Source organism: Pygocentrus nattereri, chromosome 8 (assembly GCF_015220715.1).
Source record: "Pygocentrus nattereri isolate fPygNat1 chromosome 8, fPygNat1.pri, whole genome shotgun sequence".
NCBI classification, from domain to species: domain Eukaryota; kingdom Metazoa; phylum Chordata; class Actinopteri; order Characiformes; family Serrasalmidae; genus Pygocentrus; species Pygocentrus nattereri.
Window position 1 is genome coordinate 6,615,001 of NC_051218.1, and position 25,030 is coordinate 6,640,030.

At 41.9% G+C, this 25,030-nt stretch overlaps 1 protein-coding gene across 7 annotated transcripts in view; it reads right to left on the minus strand.

Annotated features, from left to right (window-relative positions):
* akap13 (A-kinase anchoring protein 13) overlaps positions 1-25,030 on the minus strand; it is a 174,892-nt gene that overhangs the window by 49,038 nt on the left and 100,824 nt on the right. For 4 of the 7 annotated variants that reach the window (XM_037540397.1, XM_037540396.1, XM_037540399.1 and 1 more), the window contains exons 9-16: positions 22,808-22,901; positions 21,189-21,307; positions 15,321-16,009; positions 14,134-14,181; positions 12,550-12,609; positions 5,926-6,109; positions 4,608-4,704; positions 2,457-2,579 (exon numbers count right to left, since the gene is read on the minus strand). In XM_037540397.1, the coding sequence (XP_037396294.1) occupies positions 2,457-2,579; positions 4,608-4,704; positions 5,926-6,109; positions 12,550-12,609; positions 14,134-14,181; positions 15,321-16,009; positions 21,189-21,307; positions 22,808-22,901 (1,414 nt within the window). The remainder of the gene's footprint in view (positions 1-2,456; positions 2,580-4,607; positions 4,705-5,925; positions 6,110-12,549; positions 12,610-14,133; positions 14,182-15,320; positions 16,010-21,188; positions 21,308-22,807; positions 22,902-25,030) is intronic. The other 3 variants (XM_037540398.1, XM_037540401.1, XM_037540400.1) reach the window with 3 other exon arrangements.

Genomic DNA, 25,030 nt, shown 5'->3' on the forward strand with positions numbered 1-25,030 from the left:
GAAAAAAATTCGCACGTGTATTTCCCGGGATTTCCTACTGAATCTATCAATTTGTTTGGTCAAAGCAAGTCCCGCCCCCCCTGTTTCTGACTGGCTTAATGGCTAGTAGGCTCGGCCTTGGTGCTGGTTATAGTGAAACCTGCGCCTGTCAGATCAAGAGAAGTGTCAGATCCTATGGTCAAGATCACTAGGCCAGGGGTCGGCAACCCGCGGCTCTTTGATCCCTCTGATGCGGCTCAGCTTTTGAAAATAATTAATTTAATTAACGTATATTATTTTTGAGACTTAAAAATATGTTCGGGGAATCCTCTTTCTCTTTTTTCCTCCTCAAACAAAAACAAAACATCTTTAAATTCTGAGATGAGTGACGAAACTCCACACGGAAAACCGACTAAGGCATTCGGGGCCTTACGACGTGTTTATGTGGATCAGAGCTGGAACAGAAAGCCAGTGGGAAGAGAATAAAGAGAGAACTAGAAAGACTGCTCATCCGTGACACAGCCATGTAACGACTGCTCCGGGTTCCTGCATATTACTCCCAGAAAGCCCTTTCCTCCGCCTCAGTCAGCTCGCAATAATGGGAAATAACGTCTCCGTTTACAGCGGAGGGAGCCTGACACTCCACCAGGGAAAGCTAGATGGTCATTCCAGATGGTGCAGCGGTCGGCTGAATGCCTTCATTCAGCAGCAGTCGCTCCTCTCTGCTCCTCAGTCTTAAACACTGCTGCTGCTCCATAAACGTTCTGCTGCTTAGACTGTCAGAAGATCAAGCACAGCCGGTATTCACAGTGAGGTTGTGCTGCAGCAACAGCCTCTACTCTTCTGGGAAGGCTTTATACTAGATATCAGAACATTGCCCTGAGGATTTGACTGCATTCAGCCACAAGAGCATTAGTAAGGTCAGGTAATGATTACAGATGGGACAGATCCGTTCCTATATTGATATTGGGTCTGATATTGACGTCACTTCACTCGTGGTGATCCACTCACCGATCCATATTCCAGTGCGCAGCTTGCGCTGGACCATGAACCCGCCCTAACCTCACATAAAATAACAGATACATCACCAGTTCAGATTCCACTCCACATCTTACCACGAACCCGTGGTCATTTCGTCTGTAACCGAGTGAGCGAATGACATCCACTGTCGGTTTTTGACCAAGAAGTCGCATATTTGGAGATATTTTACTCTAGAAACACAGCAAACACAGATACTTGTAATATGTGTAAAGCCAGTGTGCCAAGAGGTGGAAGTGCAGCTGTGTTGTGCAACAGACAGATAGACAGACAGATGGCTAGACAGCTGGATAGATAGACATACAGCTAGACAGACAGATAGCTAGACAGCTAGATAGACAGATAGATGGATAAATAGCTAGATAGACAGAAAGACAGCTAGATATATAGCTAGACAGAAAGACAGACAGACAGACAGACAGACAGACAAACAGCTAGACAGATAGAGAGACAGATAGCTAGATATATAGCTAGACAGACAGACAGACAGATAGCTAGACAGCTAGATAGACAGACAGATGGATAAATAGCTAGACAGACAGAAAGACAGCTAGATATATAGCTAGACAGACAGACAGACAGACAGACAGACAGACAGACAGACAGACAGACAGACAGACAGCTAGATATATAGCTAGACAGACAGACAGACAGACAGACAGACAGACAGACAGCCAGCTAGACAGATAGAGAGACAGATAGCTAGATATATAGACAGACAGACAGACAGACAGACAGTTAGACAGACAGTTAGACAGACAGCTAGACAGACAGCTAGATAGACAGCTAGATAGATAGATAGACAGACAGACAGACAGACAGACAGCTAGATAGATAGACAAACAGACAGACAGCTAGATAGACAAACAGCTAGACAGATAGCTAGACAGACAGACAGACAGACGGAGTTGTGTTCACTTATTTACACTTACAAAACATGGAATATCACTAAACGTTTACACACAACCGTGTACAGATTTATACGGTCACTGCTGGAAAATCTATGAACTCATACAACGACAAATGCGTTAATAAGACGATAAAAATGACAAAAATCTTGACAGACACAATTAGTGTATATTTATATTTATATCAGACATGTAAGATAAAGTATAAATATATGCAGAATTTAGATTAATGTCAACACGGCATCTGCTGAAACATGAGCGACTTGTATAAAGGAATGGTCCACCAGAAAACCCAAAACATCCAACTTACTGAACAGCCGAGATTTTTTAGTGAACCACTCCTTTAAGCCTCGATGAAGAGACACTCAAACAGGGACACTCACTTAATCACGCCAAGGTTATTCCATTAAACACCTGGGGCAGGGCTGAACATCCACTTAGTAACAACAGGGGGCGCAAAAAAACAAGAAGTAAAGTAGGGGACTACGGGGTCCACAGCAGGCATTCTGGGAGTGTAGCTGTTTTACTTACTGGCAGCCTCCTCATCCTCACTGGATGAAGAGCCAATAGCAAAGAGAGTTTTAGATTTGGGCAGGATTGGCGAGACGCTGAAGGAGAAGCTGATTCGCCGCTTGGGTCGAGCTCGTCCAATCACTGCAGAGTTCCATGACGGCGGGCAGAAAAGAGATCAAACCAGGGGTTACTACAGTACAGACCGCTAGTGAGGGTGCGTCTCCATTCCCAAAACAAACCCAAAAACAGTGCGCCAGCACACCGTGAAGCCGTGCTCCATCCAGAGCCAGTGCTCAAAGAAGAAGAAAAGGCTCCAAGCCCAGTTAAAGCAGGTCAAAAGAGCAGAGAGATCCACACCACAGGCCAAACCACTGCTGTTAGCAGGACAGGTATCAAACGTCGGGGGTTTACCGTAGAAGAAGGTACAGAGGTGGACGTAGACAGACGCTCGCAAACCGACTGACAGGGAAACAAATGAGGTGATGGGCCAGTTTTAGTTTCCGGAAAGCAACACAGCCCTTTAACTCAGCCCATTAGACTAAGAATCTGATGTAGAGCTGGGCAATATGACAATATTTATCATTATTGTGATAATTACATAACTATATCACAACATAAGTATCGTCAACAGTCAGTCCTAAAAAAAAAAAAAAAAAAAAAAAAAAAAAAATCACTTCCCAGCTGCACGTTTGCTTAAACAGAGAGCATCTTTAGCCTGGTTTAATTTGATTTAGTGTGAAATGATGAATACAAGTAATTAGATTCATAGATTGACGGTATTTTTAAAATGTGGTGCTACTTGGTCTGTTACAACTTATTAGATGCCAGAAAAAAATTGTTACATTGTGACATATTGTGCATCACCAAAAAGCTTCGGGAAGTATTGTGCTATTACATTTTGCCAAATGACCCAGCTCTAATCTGACGTACATGATTTTCCCAACTTAACTCAACAAGGCAGCTGTGTGGAGTTTAGTTCTAGCACTGCATCTATGAGGCTAACATAGCCAACAAGAAATGGAAGCTGACGTCTCACCAGTTAGCACAATGCTAACGTTAATAGCCTTGATTATGTGGTTTCTGACACAGTATGTATAAATATGGACTAAAGTAGGTGTTAAATAAGGCTTTACTGTAGCTTTTAGCTATGCTGATGTACTTTAGTCCACCCTTACTGATAGTCTCACTGCTTGGGTGGTGTCTCTTTGGTATGTCTTCAGAACCTTTAGTTGGAGAACATAATTGCATCATATTTCATACCTTACAACAATTTAAAAACAGTTAAGAAAAAGATCAGAGAGGTTCTGAGAGGTTTGGTGTGAAATGGTTCAGATGTCTTTACAGTGGTGGTGATGGGAACCAGACGTCGCCATGACTACAACACAGATATAGACATTTTATTTACCACCCAGAACCACCAGAAAACCTACACGAGTCTTCTGAGTTTGTATGGAATGTTGGTGGAAAATAGTGGAAAATCTGGAATTATTAGTTTTCTTTGGGGACTATTTTGCCGCACAGCGCCCTGCATGTCTCCCTCCACCATGAATGGAGTTTAAGTTCTCTAAACTATCATAAAACAGCGTCTCAGTCATCAGGCAGTGAATTCAGAACCATTTCATGTAGGAACTTTCAGTGAGGAGCTTTTAGAGGTGGACGTCTGGTTCCTATCACCACCACTGTGAACAGTTCTGAGTCAGTAAGTTTCTCTAGAACAGAGCGTTTCACTCCAAACCACTCAGAACCGCTCTGTTTACATTCTGTTTAATTATGCAGAAATGTTGAAACATGTGTTTCCCCTTTAAGACCGCTGTAGTACATTTATAGGCAGATTTCCACTGTTTGTGCTTTGATAAACAAAAATGTGCCTTTTTTTCCTGACCATGAACATCAGCCTCGTAGCTGCAGTGCTAAAACTAAAGAAGTTCAGACACCAAACAAGCCTCGGCTGATGGACCACATTTGAGGTTAGGGAGGGAAAGTATCACTTTAACACCACACTGCTTTGGGGAAAGTGTCCCTGTGAGCTGGTCTGGGTGCAGCACTACAGCAGGACTTCAGGCTCCTGTGGTTTGATAGTGTAAGTTCTTTAATACTGATCCCAGAACAGCAGAGAGGGACTCAGAGGAGGAGACAGAGCCAGACCTTTAACAGAAAACACACACTTACCATCCAGGTCCCTCGGACTTATGGCGGACATGGAGATGGACTTGGTGAGGGTCAGTGGGGGAGGAGCGGCGCCGCGCCATCCAGTCTGAACTGACTGCTAGAAAAAAAACAACACAGTAATGTAAATAATAGAGCTGGGCATTTTACACAAAATGTGCTACAATTTAAAGGCACCAAGTGAAAAAATATTCACAGCAAACTGTCTTTAAGTTCAAGAAATCTGACCTGTCAAAACACGAACAGCAGAAACTCACTTATCATCACGTTAATGGTGGTCAGGGTACGTTTTTATTAATGCCGCTACTGCACTTTTATTTCCACAAAGGTTATTTTACATGGACAGCAATCATAATAACATGAATAATATCTAAGGCTGCACGCATACCGTATCAGTAATCAGCAATGGAGATATTGACCAACACCACAAAGCCATTTCTGCTGTTACATGCTTGTTTGCTTACTGTTCAGTCCTGTTTTCAACCTTTTTGCACAATAAAAATATTTTTAATTCACTTCTGTTTTTAACCATGGTTCTTGTTACAAATTATGTCAATACTAAGCTTTACACACACACACACACACACACACACACACACACACACACACGTGTGTGCACAAATAAATATTATAAAATACATAATGAAAGTTCCAAGGAATCGTGTCACTGGTGTTACCGCATAACAAAAAACTCTTATTTTGAAATAAAAGTCACACTGATGACATCACTCTGCCTCCTTTGACCTGTTTTCTGAGGATCTATGAAGAGAAGCTCATGGTGAGTCCACTGTCTCTTTCAGTTCTCAGAGATTTTCTCCTTTAGCTCCTGATTTCATATGAAGCTTTTAGCTGAAGTCACTGGTGTGACCGACTTTATTCTGAGGTAACTGAGAAAAAACAGAACACAAATGGATTAAATTCCATATTTTAGTGGACTTTCCATGATTGACGTGTGGTTTGATGTTATGTAAAATGCACTGTTCATTAAAAATGTCTCTGGTTTTTCCTTTATTATGTAGAACACCAATGACGATCAGTAACACCAGTGACTCCTCGGACACCTCGGACGTTTCTGTAGAATGAACCCATATATAGGGCAAAGGGAGCCAGTTGAGATTCAGCCATAGTATTTAAGGGTTTCCTAAAACATTACACACCATCTTCCATGCCCTAAAATGCAAGATAAGGTACTTCACATCTCGACCACTGTGTGTCATAACCGGAGCTGAGAGTGCGGGTCTGTCCTCTCGCACTCAGGCCTAATATCGATAAAATGACCCACAGTTTCAGCCCTTTAAGAAAAGCTGTGCTGTGTGTTCACCTGGCTGTCCAGACTGCTGGCATCCCCCATGTCAGACTCCTGCTCCTCCTCAGTGAGGGACACCAGTGACCCCCTCTCTTCACTGTCCAGCCGGCCAGTGCGCCCAGGTTCGCACTGAGATTCTACCCGCCGCGGACTCGATGACGTCCCAACGTCCCCCTCCACCAGACCCTCCAGACTGTAACTGCAGGACCACAGAGACACAACGGTCAGATAACTCATCACAGCACAGTTCATACAGGAATAAAAACAAACAATTAAGAGCTGACAAACTTGGATGAACAACCAGTGAGAAAACAAATGTAATGACAACGCTCAACTATCTCGCCTCTCCCTCTCCAGACCTTCACTCCACAGTGACTTCACACTCAGTGTGATGTCAAAGGGGGTTCAGGGGAGGGGCTGATGGGTACTTGGTTTGCTGTGATGTAATGTAGTGTAACATTTAAAGTGAGACGCTGGGTAAGAAAAGCTCCCTGTAGCAGTGATTCTAGGCTGGACGGCCTGTTTGGAGAGTCTGAACATTCAGGACTGAAGCCCTGAAGATGCAACTCTAACAGCACCAATGCTGAGAAATAAGTACTCGAAATCTCAGAATGTAAATAAACTTTTTATTTATCTTTTCTTCATGCTCTCCAAGCTGGGACTGACCTCTTTGGCACTGACAGTATAACCTGTTATTAACGCTGCTTATAACGCATTATATTAACAATTTATAATGTATAATAAACATGGCAATAAAGTGTAATTCAGTGTAGTTTATTTTTATAAATGCATACATGCATTGTTATAAACGTGTTTATAGATGCTTACAAATGTGAATTACAAAAAAGTGTTACCGATTTATTTCGTGTTGCAGATCTATAATGATCTAAAATATTCTCACCTCTGTGTAATAAGCCTGCAGTGCTGTCTTATAGCAATTAATAATGTAAGTATAATGTCCAGTTAACTACACTATCTGTATTTACTATGCATTAAGATTCTAAGAGGAATCCTGTTGTGTTACTGTGTTTCATAAGTGCCATTTTCACCACAATCCAGCTCAATTGATCATATTGGTAGACCTTAATTTAGAAAAACACAGTGGATAAATAACTATTTACTACCCGAAACCAGCAGTGAACCCACACAAAAAATGTTGATGATGGGAAAATAGTTCAAAATCTGAAATAAGTAGTTTTCTTAGGGGACTATTTTGGCTCACAACACCCTGCATGTTTCCCTCCAACAGGAATGGATTTTAAAAATATGGTTTAGGTCCCAAAATCTTCTCAAAACTGTCATAAAACAATGAGCTTTATGAGGTGGGAGTCGGGTTCCTATCACCACCACTGTGAACAATTCTGACTATCCAAATCCACCAGTGAACCTACACGAGTCTTTTATATGGAATGTTGATGATGGAAAATAGCAGAAAATCTGGAATAATAAGTTTTCTTTGGGGACTATTTTGCCGCACAGCGCCCTGCAAGTTCTCTACACTATCATAAAACAGCGTCTCAGTCATCAGGCAGTGAATTCAGAACCAGTTCATGTAGGAACTTTCTGCGAGGGAGCGTTTAGAGGGGGACGTCTGGTTCCTATCACCACCACTGTGAACAGCTCTGACTCGGTCAGTTTCTCTAGAAAGTAGCGTTTCACTCCAAAAAACTGCTGACATGTTAATTTTCAGAGTTAATTTTATCATAATGACATTTTTCAGTGTAATTCCCCTTTAAGGCTATTGCTTTATCTTTGAGGATACATTTACACTGTTCAATGTACATTAGACATGTTTTTACAGCAGTGAAAGACAGTAGAACCATTAAAATATCCAAACAAGCTTTTATTTGTATTTATGTTTTTAAACAGGTAGATATTTTTAGTGTCTGAAAAACCAAGCACGTGTTATAAATGATTAACGGATTCTAATTGTTTTAATGCTCCAAAACTGATGGTTAGATCATCGTTTTACATAGACACATCTTTACATCAGTAAGAAGAGTTAATAAGGGTTACAGTGACGTGGTGATCAGCCTGAGGTCCACTGCCAACAAGGAGTGTGTATACATGCACTCAATGACCTGCTCTTAATCAGATCTCTGTAGTTCTCTGGTGCTGTGAACACTCAGTCTGAGCATGCATGAGATCAGACAGTGGATGTCGTGAGAGGCAGCAATAACACTTCGTAAACCATACAGGAAATAAAGGATTTAAATATCCATCTTCGACATGATGTATGATCATATTTTCAGCTAAAGCAGCGTGACCAGCTTTATGTTACGTTTATATTGCATCGTCTTCTGTGAATTTATTGGCTGGCTGCAAAGCAGAAGTCTGATTACTGTCTGACTCACGTAGACCTGGAGTTTCCCCATTATCTGATTACTCGTGTGCATTGCAGTTACCAGACTGTTGAAGGCATGTATACAAACTCACCGAAACCCAGACAAATGCAAACAAAAACTTCATATATGTTCTGTGGTGCCTTTAACCATCACTCAGAACCTTCAGACACACACACACCTATCAGAGTCTCACTCTCTACATCCTCACAGCTCAGCGTGAAACACATCTGTAACTTCTAACACCACTGTTCTCAGTGTTAAGAGGAAAAGGCTGAGATAACAGAGCTCAAACCTGCTAAAACACCAACCCAGAAGCAGCTTCTCAATGATTAATCTAATGATTATTTAATGATTTCTGATGTTGGGGTCTTCACAGTCCAACTACCTCAACCGCTCATTCAGTTTTTCCTTATCTAGCAAATAAACCAAACAAGTAAACTAGCTTGTAGCTTCCCAGCTGGTTCAGGTTTGTGTAATCAATCAATCTAAATAGGAATTACACCAATTTTTAACAAAAATTCTGCATAACAAAAAGCTTAGAATGTAAACTCAGCATGGTTTGGAGTGAAACGCTGCAGAAACTTAGAGCTGTTCACAGTGGTGGTGATAGGACCCAGACGTCCACCTCTAAAAGCTCCTCACAGAAAGTTCCTACATGAAATGGTTCTGAATTCACTGCCTGATGACTGAGACGCTGTTTTATGATGGTTTAGAGAACTTCAACTCCATTCATGGTGGAGGGAGACATGCAGGGAGCTGTGCGGCAAAATAGTCCCCAAAGAAAACTTATTATTCCAGATTTTCCACTATTTTCCATCATCAACATTCCATATAAACTCAGAAGACTTGTGTAGGTTCTCTGGTGGCTCTGGATGGTAAATAAAATGTCTATATCTGTGTTGTAGTCATGGTGACCCCTGGTTCCTATCACCACCACTGTAAAGACATCTGAACCATTTCACACCAAAGCGGTGATGTAAATTAAAGATTCCCAAAACTAAAATGTCTTGTATTATGTAGATAAATCATAAAGCACAGAATGGCCTAGCACACTGGAGCAAGTGCCCTAAAACAGGCTTCCTTAGTAGAGCGTAAGAGAGAAGATAGGCCCTTTGTAGGGGGTGAGTGAACTTGTGAACTGCTCAAGGCCAAACGGCCAGAGTGGAAAAGTACTAGCGAGCGTTAGGAGGTACCTCGCACAAAGTTTTTAAAAAAAAATAAATCAAGCTAGGCCTGGAAATAATGGTTTCCACAAGAACCCCATATGATGGATATGTGGAGGACAATTTGGATATAAGGGTAGCGTCAGGACAATGGGAGACATCAAAAAAGAGGTGGGGCGTGATCACCCCACCTGCACTGAGAGTATAAAATATGTGAATATTCCCTGTATGAATGAGAGTGTATCCGAAGACCGTTGGAAGAACATTCTCCATGCTCAAAGAAAAGAATAAAGGACCTGCGCTTCTGAACCTTGAAGAGTCTTCTTGTATTTCTTAGTTCGTTCGATTCTTATTTTCTTTCAACAAACTATTGAATTCGTTTTATTTTACAAACCAGAAATAATACTTAGGCTTGGTGGTCAAACAAGTGTCGAGGAACGACACCGCTCTGAATTTATTGTGTATGAAATAAAAGGCCTAGAATATCCAACATAATAATGCTGTAAAAGTACACCATGCTGCTGCCAGCTGTTTACTGACATTAGAAATGCTGATAAGAGATCGTACAGCAGATAAGAGTCATTTTCTGTTAAAAATAGAAGACTTTATAACCAACCACACTGTTCTAAGACTTTGAAAGCGGCTCTCTCACAGAAGCGACATGCCTACCTAACTGATCAATGAACAACTCAATCTTGTGTAACTGATGTTTCTAATGTCCCAGACTACAAAGTGGTCAATCAGCTACAGCCTCATGCTTAGTGACATTTAAAAATACAGGTACCAGGTGAGCTAAACACAACTGTCAAGCCTGACAAGCCTTGTGCAAACACAAAACACACAAAAACAGTCTGAACTGCATTAGAGCAACGAGAAACTTAAGAAAGAACATTTTAATGACAGTCTTCACTAAATGAGCAATACAATGAGATAAATAGCGTTTAATCTTACCAGTCGTCTGGCTCAGAAACATAAATGAGTATATTGGTCATTCTGAATGAGGAGCCGAGTCTTCAGTCTAACTGATGCACTGAAAGGCTGCACCGCCTCAGAGTGTGAGGCAAACGGAAATGACTTTAGGGCTTTGTCTGAGGTCTGTAAAGGATGTCCACCACAGCCAGAGGAGGAAGTGGAGTCTCTCACACAAGCTCACAAAATCATGCACAAAACTGCAGATGTACTGAGCAGAGGTAGATCAGCTGGTGGAGGACTCTCCACTTCTAACAGTTGACACGGCAATCAAAACAGTAGCCGACTTGTACATTTTCATAGCTATGCTGATGATACCCACTTATACATTTCCATTCCTTCTGATGCTCAGGACTCTGTAGACAGACTGAGCAGCTGTGTGTCGGATATTTCTCAACGGATGTCGCAAAATTTTCTACAACTAAGGCCCGATCCCATTTCACCACTCGCCCCTACCACTTAGCCCTATTGGGCATTCATGCCTGGGGTAGGGTGTCTCGATTCTTGATGAGATAGAGGGGTGGGGCAAAGCGTTGGGGCTACACGACCCCCAAACACTCCAAAAAGAGTGATATGAGAAAAAAAGAAAAACTGGCAACATGGAGCACAAGAGACCAAAGAAACCCACAAACGTGAAAGTTCTCTGTTAAAAGATATGATAACCATTATGTTACGTTAGTTTATTGGCGTTTATGTTCCCCCTAAAATGGTCTAGCAGTTCTCACGTGCCGGAATGCAACTGCTGCACCATTTAAGGTGGAACAAGAAAATTCTAACTAGAATCTGGAGAATATCTGACCTCAGCTTCATATCACTGAAGAATTAGTGGTGGGCGATAATAAATAATTGGCCCCCTCTTTGAAGGCTTATGATCCCTAAATGTAACCACAGCCCAGCAGTGAGGAGCTGAACTCTCCCCTCCTCTGCTGTCACTGCAGACGGGCGGGGTCGCCTACAGAGCAGCGCTGGTAGCTGTTAATGAAGTGATGCTCTTTTTATTTGAGGCTCCCGTTTCAGAGGGAAGATCTGGGCCTGGGCTTAAATCACAAAAAATGGAAAAACTAAAACTCAGAAAACGCTGTTTTATGAGAAACTTGGTTCTTTAGCTTCATAAACCAAACCTGCAGGAAAAACCTGGGTGTGATCTTAGACTCTGAGCTCTGTTTTTTTTGGGCATGTAAACACAGCCACTAAAGTAACTTTTTATCATGTGAGAAAACCACTAAAGTTCAGCCTTTTCTCTCTCAGAGCGAAGCAGAGAAACTTCACGCATTTGTTACAGCAGAGTTGATCACTGTAATGGTCTTCTTACTGGACTTACTAAGAAAACTATACATTCCTTACAACTCGTACAAAATGCAGCAGCATCCTAACAAAAACACCAGACAGATCAGATCTGTCCCGCTTCATAAGAGCTGCACTGGCTGCCTGGACCACTCAGGATAGAGTTTAAAGCTCTGCTGCTAGTTTTAAAGACCTTAAAGCACTGCTTACATCACAGTGTCTGTCTGTTTACGATCTTAGATCTGCAGATACTGACCTACAAACACCTTCAGTAAAACAGAGAGACTCTTTCAGTTCTTCTGCTTCTAAACTGTGGAGCCCAGAATGGACAAACTGAACACTGTCTCTAGAGGCCGCCTCTCACTTTTTTTTGCACTGAATTTGGCGACGCTGTAGCTCCGGTTGAAAGACGTTGAAAGAAGAAGAATCAGTGGTTAGCACATGTTACTGTAAACCTGATTTTCTGTTGGTTGTTACTCTAAACATTCATTTTCTCAGGAACCTACAAACATTTGGATGAATGCAAATAACATTTCTACAATAAGCAGCAGTTTAAAGTATGTTGCTGGGTTTATTTAATCATTCATTACTTTTCACAAAACAAGAAATTCTCTCACACTTTATTTGGATGTTCCCATATAGATGCTCTACAGAGACGTAAATCATTAACAAACTTTCTTAATGTTCAGTCGATTAGCAACAACACTATGGTTAGGAGCTGAGGGTTAGGTTTAAATTTAGATTCAACACATTCTTAGTTGTATGTTACTTAAAGGCCAACTGAGCACTTACGAAGTACCTACAGTGGACCATCCAGATACAGTGTTAAAATAAACAGACAACATTTAAGTGCAGATTTAATTTTCAGCACTCTTTACCTTCTAGCATTCATTTCATCGTTCTCTGGACGAGGGACATCTGACGGACACCAGCTCATACTACATCAGAGAGTGAGGGATGGAGACAGAGACAGAGAGATGACAGAGAGAAGGCAGGAATGATGTGTGGATCAGCAAAAGGTGTAAAGGTGTAGCAGTGACTGTTAATGACGATAACAGTGGTGTAGAGATTTCCTTTACATGGTTTTAATCATTTTAAAATGAAAAGCCGCTCCTAAACTGATGTTTCTAAAGAGAACAATGGGATTAGTGATAAAATCTGCAAGTTTAATCCAGTATGAATCTGCAGTGTGTAGTTTTACAGTCTGTCTGTAATAATTGTGGAGTGATTTTAATCCAGTATGAATCTGCAGTGTGTGTAGTTTTACAGTCTGACTGTAATAATTGTGGAGTGATTTTAATCCAGTATGAATCTGCAGTGTGTGTAGTTTTACAGTCTGACTGTAATAATTGTGGAGTGATTTTAATCCAGTATGAATCTGCAGTGTGTGTAGTTTTACAGTCTGACTAATAATTGTGGAGTGATTTTAATCAAGTATGAATCTGCAGTGTGTAGTTTTACAGTCTGTCTGTAATAATTGTGGAGAGATTTTAATCCAGTATGAATCTGCAGTGTGTGTAGTTTTACAGTCTGACTGTAATAATTGTGGAGTGATTTTAATCCAGTATGAATCTGCAGCGTGTGTAGTTTTACAGTCTGACGGTAATAATTGTGGAGTGATTTTAATCCAGTATGAATCTGCAGTGTGTAGTTTTACAGTCTGACAGTAATAATTGTGGAGTGATTTTAATCCAGTATGAATCTGCAGTGTGTGTAGTTTTACAGTCTGACAGTAATAATTGTGGAGTGATTTTAATCCAGTATGAATCTGCAGTGTGTTTAGTTTTACAGTCTGACTGTAATAATTGTGGAGTGATTTTAATCCAGTATGAATCTGCAGTGTGTGTAGTTTTACAGTCTGACGGTAATAATTGTGGAGCGATTTTAATCCAGTATGAATCTGCAGTGTGTGTAGTTTTACAGTCTGACAGTAATAATTGTGGAGCGATTTTAATCCAGTATGAATCTGCAGCGTGTGTAGTTTTACAGTCTGACGGTAATAATTGTGGAGTGATTTTAATCCAGTATGAATCTGCAGTGTGTGTAGTTTTACAGTCTGACAGTAATAATTGTGGAGTGATTTTAATCCAGTATGAATCTGCAGTGTGTAGTTTTACAGTCTGTCTGTAATAATTGTGGAGTGATTTTAATCCAGTATGAATCTGCAGTGTGTGTAGTTTTACAGTCTGACGGTAATAATTGTGGAGCGATTTTAATCCAGTATGAATCTGCAGTGTGTGTAGTTTTACAGTCTGACGGTAATAATTGTGGAGCGATTTTAATCCAGTATGAATCTGCAGTGTGTGTAGTTTTACAGTCTGACAGTAATAATTGTAGAGTGATTTTAATCCAGTATGAATCTGCAGTGTGTAGTTTTACAGTCTGACGGTAATAATTGTGGAGTGATTTTAAATAACTGAAGTCTATCTGACATGTTTTCCTGAGAGTTGTGGTGCTGGTACCTTCTCCTGTGTCCTGCAGGTTTCCCTCCCTCCTCACTCTGTACCACACTGACCCAGGATGGATGAAGGAAAAAGAAGGGAAGGAAATAAAAATGGAAAGTGGATGATGAATGAAAACTGAAAGTGAAAATGAACGAATGAAACGCTGAATAACGTGTCTATTGAGTGACAGTCTGACCAGCCTGATCTGAATAGCAGTCAGACTCAGCAGAAGAGAGTGATATGGATGAGTGAGATGGCTGTAAAAGAAGCTGTAAATATGAACCATGAACGCAAAACCGAGAGTGAAGTTATGAAGTGGACGCAGGCCGTTTTCGTCTCTGGGCATCATTTACTAATAAACTAATTAAATTTCATGTAATTGCTCCTCTATCACTTTCACTGAGCATTGTGAACGCCAACCTTCCTCCGTGTGGGTAACCTGGACAGCGTGCACGAGGGGTTTGGGGTGATTTACGGTGAGAGCTCTGCTCTTTAGGTCTCTACTCAGCGATCACTGTGCAAACTAAGGGCAGATATATACATTGCTTAGTCCCTTAAAATCAGTTTTAGTGAAGCATTAACATTGCAGCCTCAAACAAGAACTCTACTGAGTACTAAATGGCCACTGACCCAAAGACCAGCAGTGCGCTGACGTTTGATTCTAAACACAGAAGGGAGAGGTCAACTGAAGGAAAAAAAAAGGGCAGGGGGGGGGTTGTGATGTATCAACTCAATATTTAACATAACCACTTTCGTTCCTGTAACATGAGAATAAAATATAATAATGAAAGATGTCTCAAAATTTTTAAAATACATAAAATTAAAAGTTACAACAGTAAAATTAAGACTGCTTTTAATCCAGTATGAATCTGCAGTGTGTGTACTTCTAAAGTCTGAATTATAAATAATGAAAGAGTGAGCAGTGTTTGTTTTTCTGAACTTGAGCCGGTCTTCTGTTTACTCCACCATTGCCAACATGCGCAGTTGACACTACTGAGAAATCGGCAGACTTAAAAACACAATTTAGTGAATTCTTCACTCCTGCAGGTGAGGAGAAAGTCATTATCCACTACTACATCAGCAATAAGTGCACCAGAAAATAAACTAGAGAGGTGTGTTAGTGTTAACAGTGTGTATAAAGGTAATGGTAGCTACGCTAACACCGCCCCATTTCATGCTTTTGAAACACAGGTGTGTGTCCTTACCTGCGCTGACCCATATCCGCTTCTCCAGCAGAGTTCCTGCTCGGACCCCAGCTGTGCCTGCGCGATGGAGAAAGAGAACGCACTGACGTGCGCTGGATAGTGGAACGCTCCGGAACCTCCGTCAGCTGATCCTTCTTCTCTTCTTCCTCCGTTTCTCCAGTGGCCGGTGAGGACCCAGCCCCAGGCGGATGGCAGCCCACCGCGACTGTGCTCTCTCCAGGCTGACTGGAGGCGACGGTGACGGCGCCCTCTCCAGGCTGACTGGAGGCGACAGTGATGACGCCCTCTCCAGGCTGACTGGAGGCGATGGTGATGGCGCCCTCTACAGGCTGATCAGAGCCCATTGTGACTGCGCCCTCTCCAGGCTGACTGGAGGTTACAGTGATGGCGCCCTCTCCAGGCTGATCAGAGCCCATTGTGACTGCGCCCTCTACAGGCTGATTGGAGGCGACAGTGATGACGCCCTCTCCAGGCTGACTGGAGGCTACGGTGATGGCGCCCTCTAAAGGTTGACTGGAGCCCACCATGACTGCACTCTCTGCAGGTTGATCGGAAGCCACCGTGAGGGTACCCCCTACAGGCGAATCAGACCCACAAGGCCCCAGGCTGGACCAGTCGTCTGTAGAACTGGACCCAGTTATGGAAACCCCACTGGTGCTGTCAGCCACGAGTGTGACTGTATCTTCACTCTGAGAGAGAGAGAGAGAGAGAGAGAGAGAGAGAGAGAGAGAGAGAGAGAGAGAGAGAGAGGGGCGGGAAATAAATGGAATATACTCTACAACCATCAGCTAAAAGAAGAAAGAAAAAAGAAGACTGAAGCAAAGATATACTTTCATGCATATTGATGTTAACGTGCAGTTTGTGCTTTAAAGTTGCTGCTTCAGCCGCTTTCAGAGGAACAGTTTTCATCTTATCCCTGAAAAGCTGTCAGTATCCGAAAAAGCGAGAGCTCAGCGGCGAGCAGGTGTTCGGGTTTGTGGAAAGTGCTGTTACAGATGCTGATAACCCGGCATGCCCCCTGCTGGCATGTGTACGTGTTTAACCTTTTGCCAACTAGTTGATTGTTAGTGAGCTGTTTCATCATCTCCAGCCAACATGGCTAATCTGGTGTTTTGGTTATAGTTATTTTCACCTCCATCGATTCATCACTCTGTAGATGTTAGCTGGCATAACTGTTCTCTAATAGCTGCAAATGTTTTTCGACAAAGCATTTATGTCATTTGGATTCCCATATTGTTGTGTGTTTGGTTCTCCAACAGTTCTCGAATTTCAGTACACCTTCCTTTGTGAGCTGAAGTGATTAACTTCTGTGGAGCTTCTGTTTCTTGTGAAAAGGGCCTATTAACAAAGTACAGTAATGAAATCTTCTACTAAGTGTTTAATAAGTATGTTTACTCTCTCTTACGTTGACTCAACACATGAAAACTTTAATGCAATTTTGGGCTGCATGATGTAATCTGCATCCTGACTGGAAACTCAGATGCAACAGCTGCAGCTGTCTCAGCTTTGTGGAACGAGTTTCATGAAACAATCAAATCCCATTTGACTGCATCAAACGATTGCTTTCACAGCATTTATGACCACGAAGAAGGGGGTTACTGAACAGCAGAGAGGAAGATTAACTTTAGACAAGGTTTGTAGTTTTTCCATTACAAACACGAGCTTCTTGACTGGTTTCATTACCAACTGCATTAACTGGCCACTTCACGCTAGCTGTGATTATTCTGGCATGAACCTATTGGGCTCCTAGGACAAGATGAGCAAGACATACAAAACTAAAAATATATAAAAAAAAAAATATATATATATATAGCGACAACAGAAATGCTGCAAATATGTAAATAATACCAGAGATTACTTCATACAGCAGGAACGATGAACTACAAATACAAAACTAACCAACAGAGGAATCAACTGTGTTGAAGCTTTGTGTAACTGCCAAATTACACAGAAATTATGTTGCATGCAACTCGCTGCATGAAAGTTTCACAATGTAAAGCCAGTCTTACCAAATAACCACTTTAAACTTTCACTGCTCCTCTGGCTCATTCACGTGTTGAATATGGTCTCTGAGAGTTGAGCTGGCAGGGCTTTGTCAAGTTTTGTAAAGCTTACATAACGTGCACACACACTCTGGACGAGATCATTATTGGTTTTCCTCCATGTGCAGGCGTACGGTACCCAGCCAGACGGCGGGTACGCCCTGACAAGCAGGACATTAATGACTAGGCGATACTGCACAAGACGTCAACATTTTCACAATCATATTTAGTTTGAGTTTTGATCATCTAGAATGGACAAAATGCACCAGAAGTGGCATATCTCAGCATTTCAAACATTTCAGTGATTTATACACTGCACTGAACATACTTTTGATGTCAATGATATCCTCAGAGAAGCAAGATGATGTAATGTAGCACATTAACAACACTGTGCCCACCTCTACTTATGAACACTGGAAAGCCCCTACACCTGGCAATCTGAAAACTGTGCTATCAGTCCCAGCTCACAGACGGAGCTGAAAATAACCCTCAGGCCTGCAAGACGTCAGCTCCAGCTAGAGGATGAAGAATGTGGGTACATGAGCCTGAACAGCTGGCATCACCACCACTCACGTCATGTCAAATTTAAAAAGCAGTTGCCTAATAAAAACTGAGAGCAGAGAGTCTGCAGTTCTTTGTTGCTTCACCAGCCAACCAGGAGTTTATAATCTGAACCAACAAACCCAAAACCCAACCTGAAACAATAACCCAAATCCCAATGTGAACAGACGAACCCAAGTCCCAATGTGAACCGACAAACCCAAACCCCAATGTGAACCGACAAACCCAAATCCCAATGTGAACCAATATATCCAAATATCAATCTGAACCAATATGTCCCAAACCCAATCTGAACCGATATTCAAATCCTAAAATGCATATCTGAACCGACACAACTAAACCCAAACCCCAATCTGAGCCAATACATCCAAATGACAGTATGACCAAATAAACCCAAACCCCAATCTGAGCCAAAACATCCAAATGACAGTATGAACAAACAAAGCCAAACCCCAATCTGAGCCAATACATCCAAATTACAACATGAACAAACCCAAACCCCAATCTGAGCCAATACATCCAAATTACAACATGAACAAATAAACCCAAACCCCAATCTGAGCCAAAACATCCAAATGACAGTATGAACAAACAAACCCAAACCCCAATCTGAGCCAATACATCCAAATTACAACATGAACAAACCCAAACCCCAATCTGAGCCAATACATCCAAATTACAACATGAACAAATAAACCCAAACCCCAATCTGAGCCAATACATCCAAATTACAACATGAACAAACCCAAACCCCAATCTGAGCCAAAACATCCAAATTACAACATGAACAAATAAACCCAAACCCCAATCTGAGCCAAAACATCCAAATTACAGTATGAACAAACAAACCCAAACCCCAATCTGAGCCAATACATCCAAATTACAGTATGAACAAACAAAGCCAAACCCCAATCTGAGCCAATACATCCAAATTACAGTATGAACAAACAAACCCAAACCCCAATCTGAGCCAATACATCCAAATTACAGTATGAACAAACAAACCCAAACCCCAATCTGAGCCAATACATCCAAATTACAGTATGAACAAATAAACCCAAACCCCAATCTGAGCCAATACATCCAAATTACAGTATGAACAAACAAACCCAAACCCCAATCTGAGCCAATACATCCAAATTACAGTATGAACAAATAAACCCAAACCCCAATCTGAACCAATACATCCAAATTACAGTATGAACAAATAAACCCAAACCCCAATCTGAGCCAATACATCCAAATTACAGTATGAACAAACAAACCCAAACCCCAATCTGAGCCAATACATCCAAATTACAGTATGAACAAATAAACCCAAACCCCAATCTGAGCCAATACATCCAAATTACAGTATGAACAAACAAAGCCAAACCCCAATCTGAGCCAAAACATCCAAATTACAACATGAACAAATAAACCCAAACCCCAATCTGAGCCAATACATCCAAATTACAGTATGAACAAATAAACCCAAACCCCAATCTGAGCCAATACATCCAAATTACAGTATGAACAAATAAACCCAAACCCCAATCTGAGCCAATACATCCAAATTACAGTATGAACAAATAAACCCAAACCCCAATCTGAACCAATACATCCAAATTACAGTATGAACAAATAAACCCAAACCCCAATCTGAGCCAATACATCCAAATTACAGTATGAACAAACAAACCCAAACCCCAATCTGAGCCAATACATCCAAATTACAGTATGAACAAATAAACCCAAACCCCAATCTGAGCCAATACATCCAAATTACAGTATGAACAAACAAAGCCAAACCCCAATCTGAGCCAAAACATCCAAATTACAACATGAACAAATAAACCCAAACCCCAATCTGAGCCAATACATCCAAATTACAGTATGAACAAATAAACCCAAACCCCAATCTGAGCCAATACATCCAAATTACAGTATGAACAAATAAACCCAAACCCCAATCTGAACCAATACATCCAAATTACAGTATGAACAAATAAACCCAAACCCCAATCTGAACCAATACATCCAAATTACAGTATGAACAAACAAACCCAAACCCCAATCTGAACCAATACATCCAAATTACAGTATGAACAAATAAACCCAAACCCCAATCTGAGCCAATACATCCAAATTACAACATGAACAAATAAACCCAAACCCCAATCTGAGCCAATACATCCAAATTACAGTATGAACAAATAAACCCAAACCCCAATCTGAGCCAATACATCCAAATTACAGTATGAACAAATAAACCCAAACCCCAATCTGAACCAATACATCCAAATTACAGTATGAACAAATAAACCCAAACCCCAATCTGAACCAATACATCCAAATTACAGTATGAACAAACAAACCCAAACCCCAATCTGAACCAATACATCCAAATTACAGTATGAACAAATAAACCCAAACCCCAATCTGAGCCAATACATCCAAATTACAGTATGAACAAATAAACCCAAACCCCAATCTGAACCAATACATCCAAATTACAGTATGAACAAATAAACCCAAACCCCAATCTGAGCCAATACATCCAAATTACAGTATGAACAAATAAACCCAAACCCCAATCTGAGCCAATACATCCAAATTACAGTATGAACAAATAAACCCAAACCCCAATCTGAACCAATACATCCAAATTACAGTATGAACAAATAAACCCAAACCCCAATCTGAGCCAATACATCCAAATTACAACATGAACAAATAAACCCAAACCCCAATCTGAGCCAATACATCCAAATTACAGTATGAACAAATAAACCCAAACCCCAATCTGAACCAATACATCCAAATTACAGTATGAACAAATAAACCCAAACCCCAATCTGAGCCAATACATCCAAATGACAGTATGAACAAATAAACCCAAACCCCAATCTGAGCCAAAACATCCAAATTCTATAATCCGTAACTAAACCAACAAACCCATCTCAACCTGTACCCTAATTTTTCCAAACTCTGAGCTGAGCCCATAACAGAGAAGCAGCCGAACTGTTCCCAGCAGCCTTACGTCTATAAGTGCTCTTTCATAAAGTTTTCAGTGCAGGGATGACATCAGCAAAGATGAGGTCATGATTACCACTGGGTTTGTGGGTGTGTGTGTTTCAGATCAGTCAACATAATCACACATTACATAACTCATGTATCTGGCAGAGACACCCAAACAACCAGAACCAGAGAACAGGTTAAAGGACAGAGACTACAACACCACACAGACGCACGTCTTCTCACACACACGGTGTGTCCTGCTGACCTGTTTAAAGACGCTGTCGTCCACCGTCTCCGTACTGAGCAGTGAGTCTCCATCACTGACCGACTCAGATTCAGGCAGAGAGCTCACTGACACCGACCTGCACACACCCTCAGAATGACCTGAGAGAGAGAGAGAGAGAGAGAGAGAGAGAGAGAGAGAGAGAGAGAGAGAGAGAGAGAGAGAGAGAGAGAGAGAGAGAGAATCACTGTATGACAGGTGAGCTCGGGAGATGCACTTCTTCAAATTCAGAGCAACATGAGAAATTTTGATTCTGATCCCCACCCTCCAGCCCACCACCGTCCACAGCCCCAACCTGCTGACCTCCACCCTCCAGCCCACCACCGTCCACAGCCCCAACCTACTGACCTCCATCCTCCAGTCCACAGCCCCAACCTACTGATCCCCACCCTCCATACCCCACCCTCCATATCCCAACCTACTGATCCCCACCCTCCAGCCCACCACTGTCCACAGCCCCAACCTACTGACCTCCATTCTCAAAACCCCACCCTCCATATCCCAACCTACTGATCCTCACCCTCCAGCCCACCACTGTCCACAGCCCCAACCTACTGCCTGCCATCCACCATACCCCACCCTCCATATCCCAACCTACTGACCTCTACCCTCCATACCCCACCCTACTGACCCCCACCCTCCATATCCCAACCTACTGAACCCCACCCTCCATACCCCGACCTACTGACCCCCACCCTCCATATCCCAACCTACTGACCCCCACCCTCCATATCCCAACCTACTGACCCCCACCCTCCATATCCCCAACCTACTTACCACCACCCTATCACCCACTACCCTCCATACCCAATCCTACTGCCCCACCCACAGAAATATATTTGTTTATTAATCAGTATAATTACAATGGTAATATTTATTACAGTTCGAGTCTATGATACTACTAAAATCTGAGAGAAGAAAGGAGAAAAACAGAGAGAGAGGGAAGAGAGAGAGAGAGAGAGAGAGAGAGAGAGAGAGAGAGAGAGAGAGAGAGAGAGAGAGAGAGAGAGACAGAGAGAGAGAGAGAGAGAGAGAGAGAGAGACAGAGAGAGAGAGAGAGAGAGAGAAAAATGAGGACAGTATTGCAATCCGGCCTGCAACTCTTCCACTCCGGACGCTGAGGTCATCCTCTTAAATAAAACCATCTTATTGGATTTGCGGACTCCTTTGTGTAGAGAGGAAGACGTCCACTTTCCGCTCAAGTGTGTGTGCTTTTCCTCATGTGACACAGTGAGGGCACTACTCTCTCTCACACACACACACACACACACACACACACACACACACACACACACACACACACACACACACACACACACATTGTGGGAAAGCAGGCCAGTCCACAGAGAGGAGCCGTGATGGCCAGCTGGCTGGTGTACAGTGACTAATGCTAAATGCTAATTGGAAGGGAAGTCTTACTCAGGCTGCAGTGGAGCTCATTCACACTGTAACTCTGCTGGCCATTCATAACATCCCAGCATTCACATAGCAAAGCAGTAGAACAGCAGTTATATCACAATACCTACATTTAGAGTCGGTTATTCTGTCTCTAAATGTAGGTACTGTGATGTTCAGTGTGTACAGCAGGAATGTAGCGGTACCTGCGCAGGTGTTTTCTTCACTGGTCGACTCCTTTGATTCCTCAGATTTTGTGCATGACTCCAGAGGATAGAACACCTCCGTCTCTCTGTGGATCTGTAGAAAACAAACGGAGGGAGATAAACATTAGGGGCTGTGCTCACAGAGCATTTCTCTATAGTTGTAACAAACCTAAGAGTAAAGGTTGGGAAGTTCTCTGTAATACGGCTGCTGGTCGGTATCAGTTCTCTGGTTTGGATCCTCGGGTTAAAAGTTTAAGAAGTTCTGGGTTAGAAGAATTCAGATGACGCCTGAGATTGTGCATTAAGTTGTTTTCTGTTCTTTCAGCTTTGACCAGGACATGAAAACATGTCCTTCAACAGAAACCCCCGGATCGTCCGGGAGAGAGAGGGAGGGAGGGAGAGGGAGCGAGAGAGAGAGAGCGAGAGAGAGCGAGAGAGAGCGAGAGAGAGCGCTTTCTTAACCCAGACCACTGTACAACTTTGGAGGAGAAAAACATTTTCCTTTCACCGCACAGTCCGAGGGGGAGAACGCAACGCTGAACCGATTGTCAAAGATAGGAATGGAAACCCTGGAGGTGGTTAGTGGGCTGACCCCTCTGGTTCTCTCCATGTGGTTGGAACCAATCTGGGCCTTGATATGCACGTCAGGTGAGCTAGAATGCTGAATAACCTATCCAGCATAACTGCCTGAACAACCAACCGCCCATGCCGGCCTGGGCACCTGAGCACAAAACTGAAATCACTGTTCAACTATTTGTTCCATTTCATCATAAGTAGGAAAGAATATACAGGCCAACAAGCTCCACCCCTGGGGTGGAGTGTCTGGACAGCCCAATCAAATGTCCCTACAAGGTCACACTTTGGGCAGCCCTGGTCTAAACTACTGGTACATACATCAACCTTGCAATTAGTGTGTGTTTACATGCATTTAATAATCTGATTATTATCAGACTTCTGTAGTTGTTTGATTATGAAGTGGTCGTGTAAACATACACTCTGATTTCTTAGATCAGATTAAGGTCTATAAATCTGATTGAGGCTGATTAGAGCTCAGTAACGGGGTTTGCAGTGCCGTAAACTCTTACTCTGATTTCTTTCGTTTCTCTCAGCGTAAACACGTGTAAAGTCCCAGAAACCGTGAGCAGCATTTAGCACAACCCCCACGAGACACAGCGATGCTGGAAAAGACTACACACTCGACAAAATGAAGAATTTAAATATTCTTCTAGATTACATTTATTCATATATTCCACTAAAGTGATAATTAAAAAAAAAAAGCTGCATTATGATGTTTGAGTTTTAGGTCACGTTTTATGTCTCGTCTTATTTTGTGAGTTTACTGGCCCGTTGGAAAGCAGAAATCCGACTACTGCCTCATGTAGATCTGGAGTTTCCCCATTATCTGATAAACGTGCTGAACTAGGTACTGACAAAAATCTGATTTTCTGCAGTTATCAGATTATTAAGTGGATGTAAACACACTATAAAATATCTATACTCAGAGCCAGCCTGGACAGCAAAGCCCTTCAGTGACCTCCAAAACTGCTAGTCACAAGATTTAACCCCCCAGAGTCATCCCACAAACTAGAGACCCCCATATGATCACACACTGGAACACACACACAGCTAGCAGCATAGCCATTAATTGAGCTGTACTAGTAGAAGTATGATGTACCTACAAGTGTTTTTTCTTTTCCATTTTTTGCCCCCTTCTTCCATTTCTGTTTTGTATCACTATTATTTTTTTTGTTTCCCTTCCCCGCACTTATGACTGTACCTATATGCGTATGTAATATTTCATAACATTACACAATTAATAAAGTCCTAATAGTCCTCTGGAGAAGGGGGTGGTTGATGGGAACCAAAAACAAAAAAAATTATATAATTACTATAAAATCATCATATATATATATATATATATATACACACACACACACACACACACACACACACATATATATATACATATATATACAGACACACACATATATACAGACACACACATAGACACACACATATATATACAGACACACATATATATATATATACAGACACACACATATATATATACAGACACACACACATATATATATATACAGACACACACACACATCGATTGAGAATGTTTGAATTGGTACTCATTTCCTGCAGTACTGATTCCATCCATGTCAGTGATGCTTTCTCACTCACCTCTTCACCTCCGTCCACACATGGAGTTGTAGC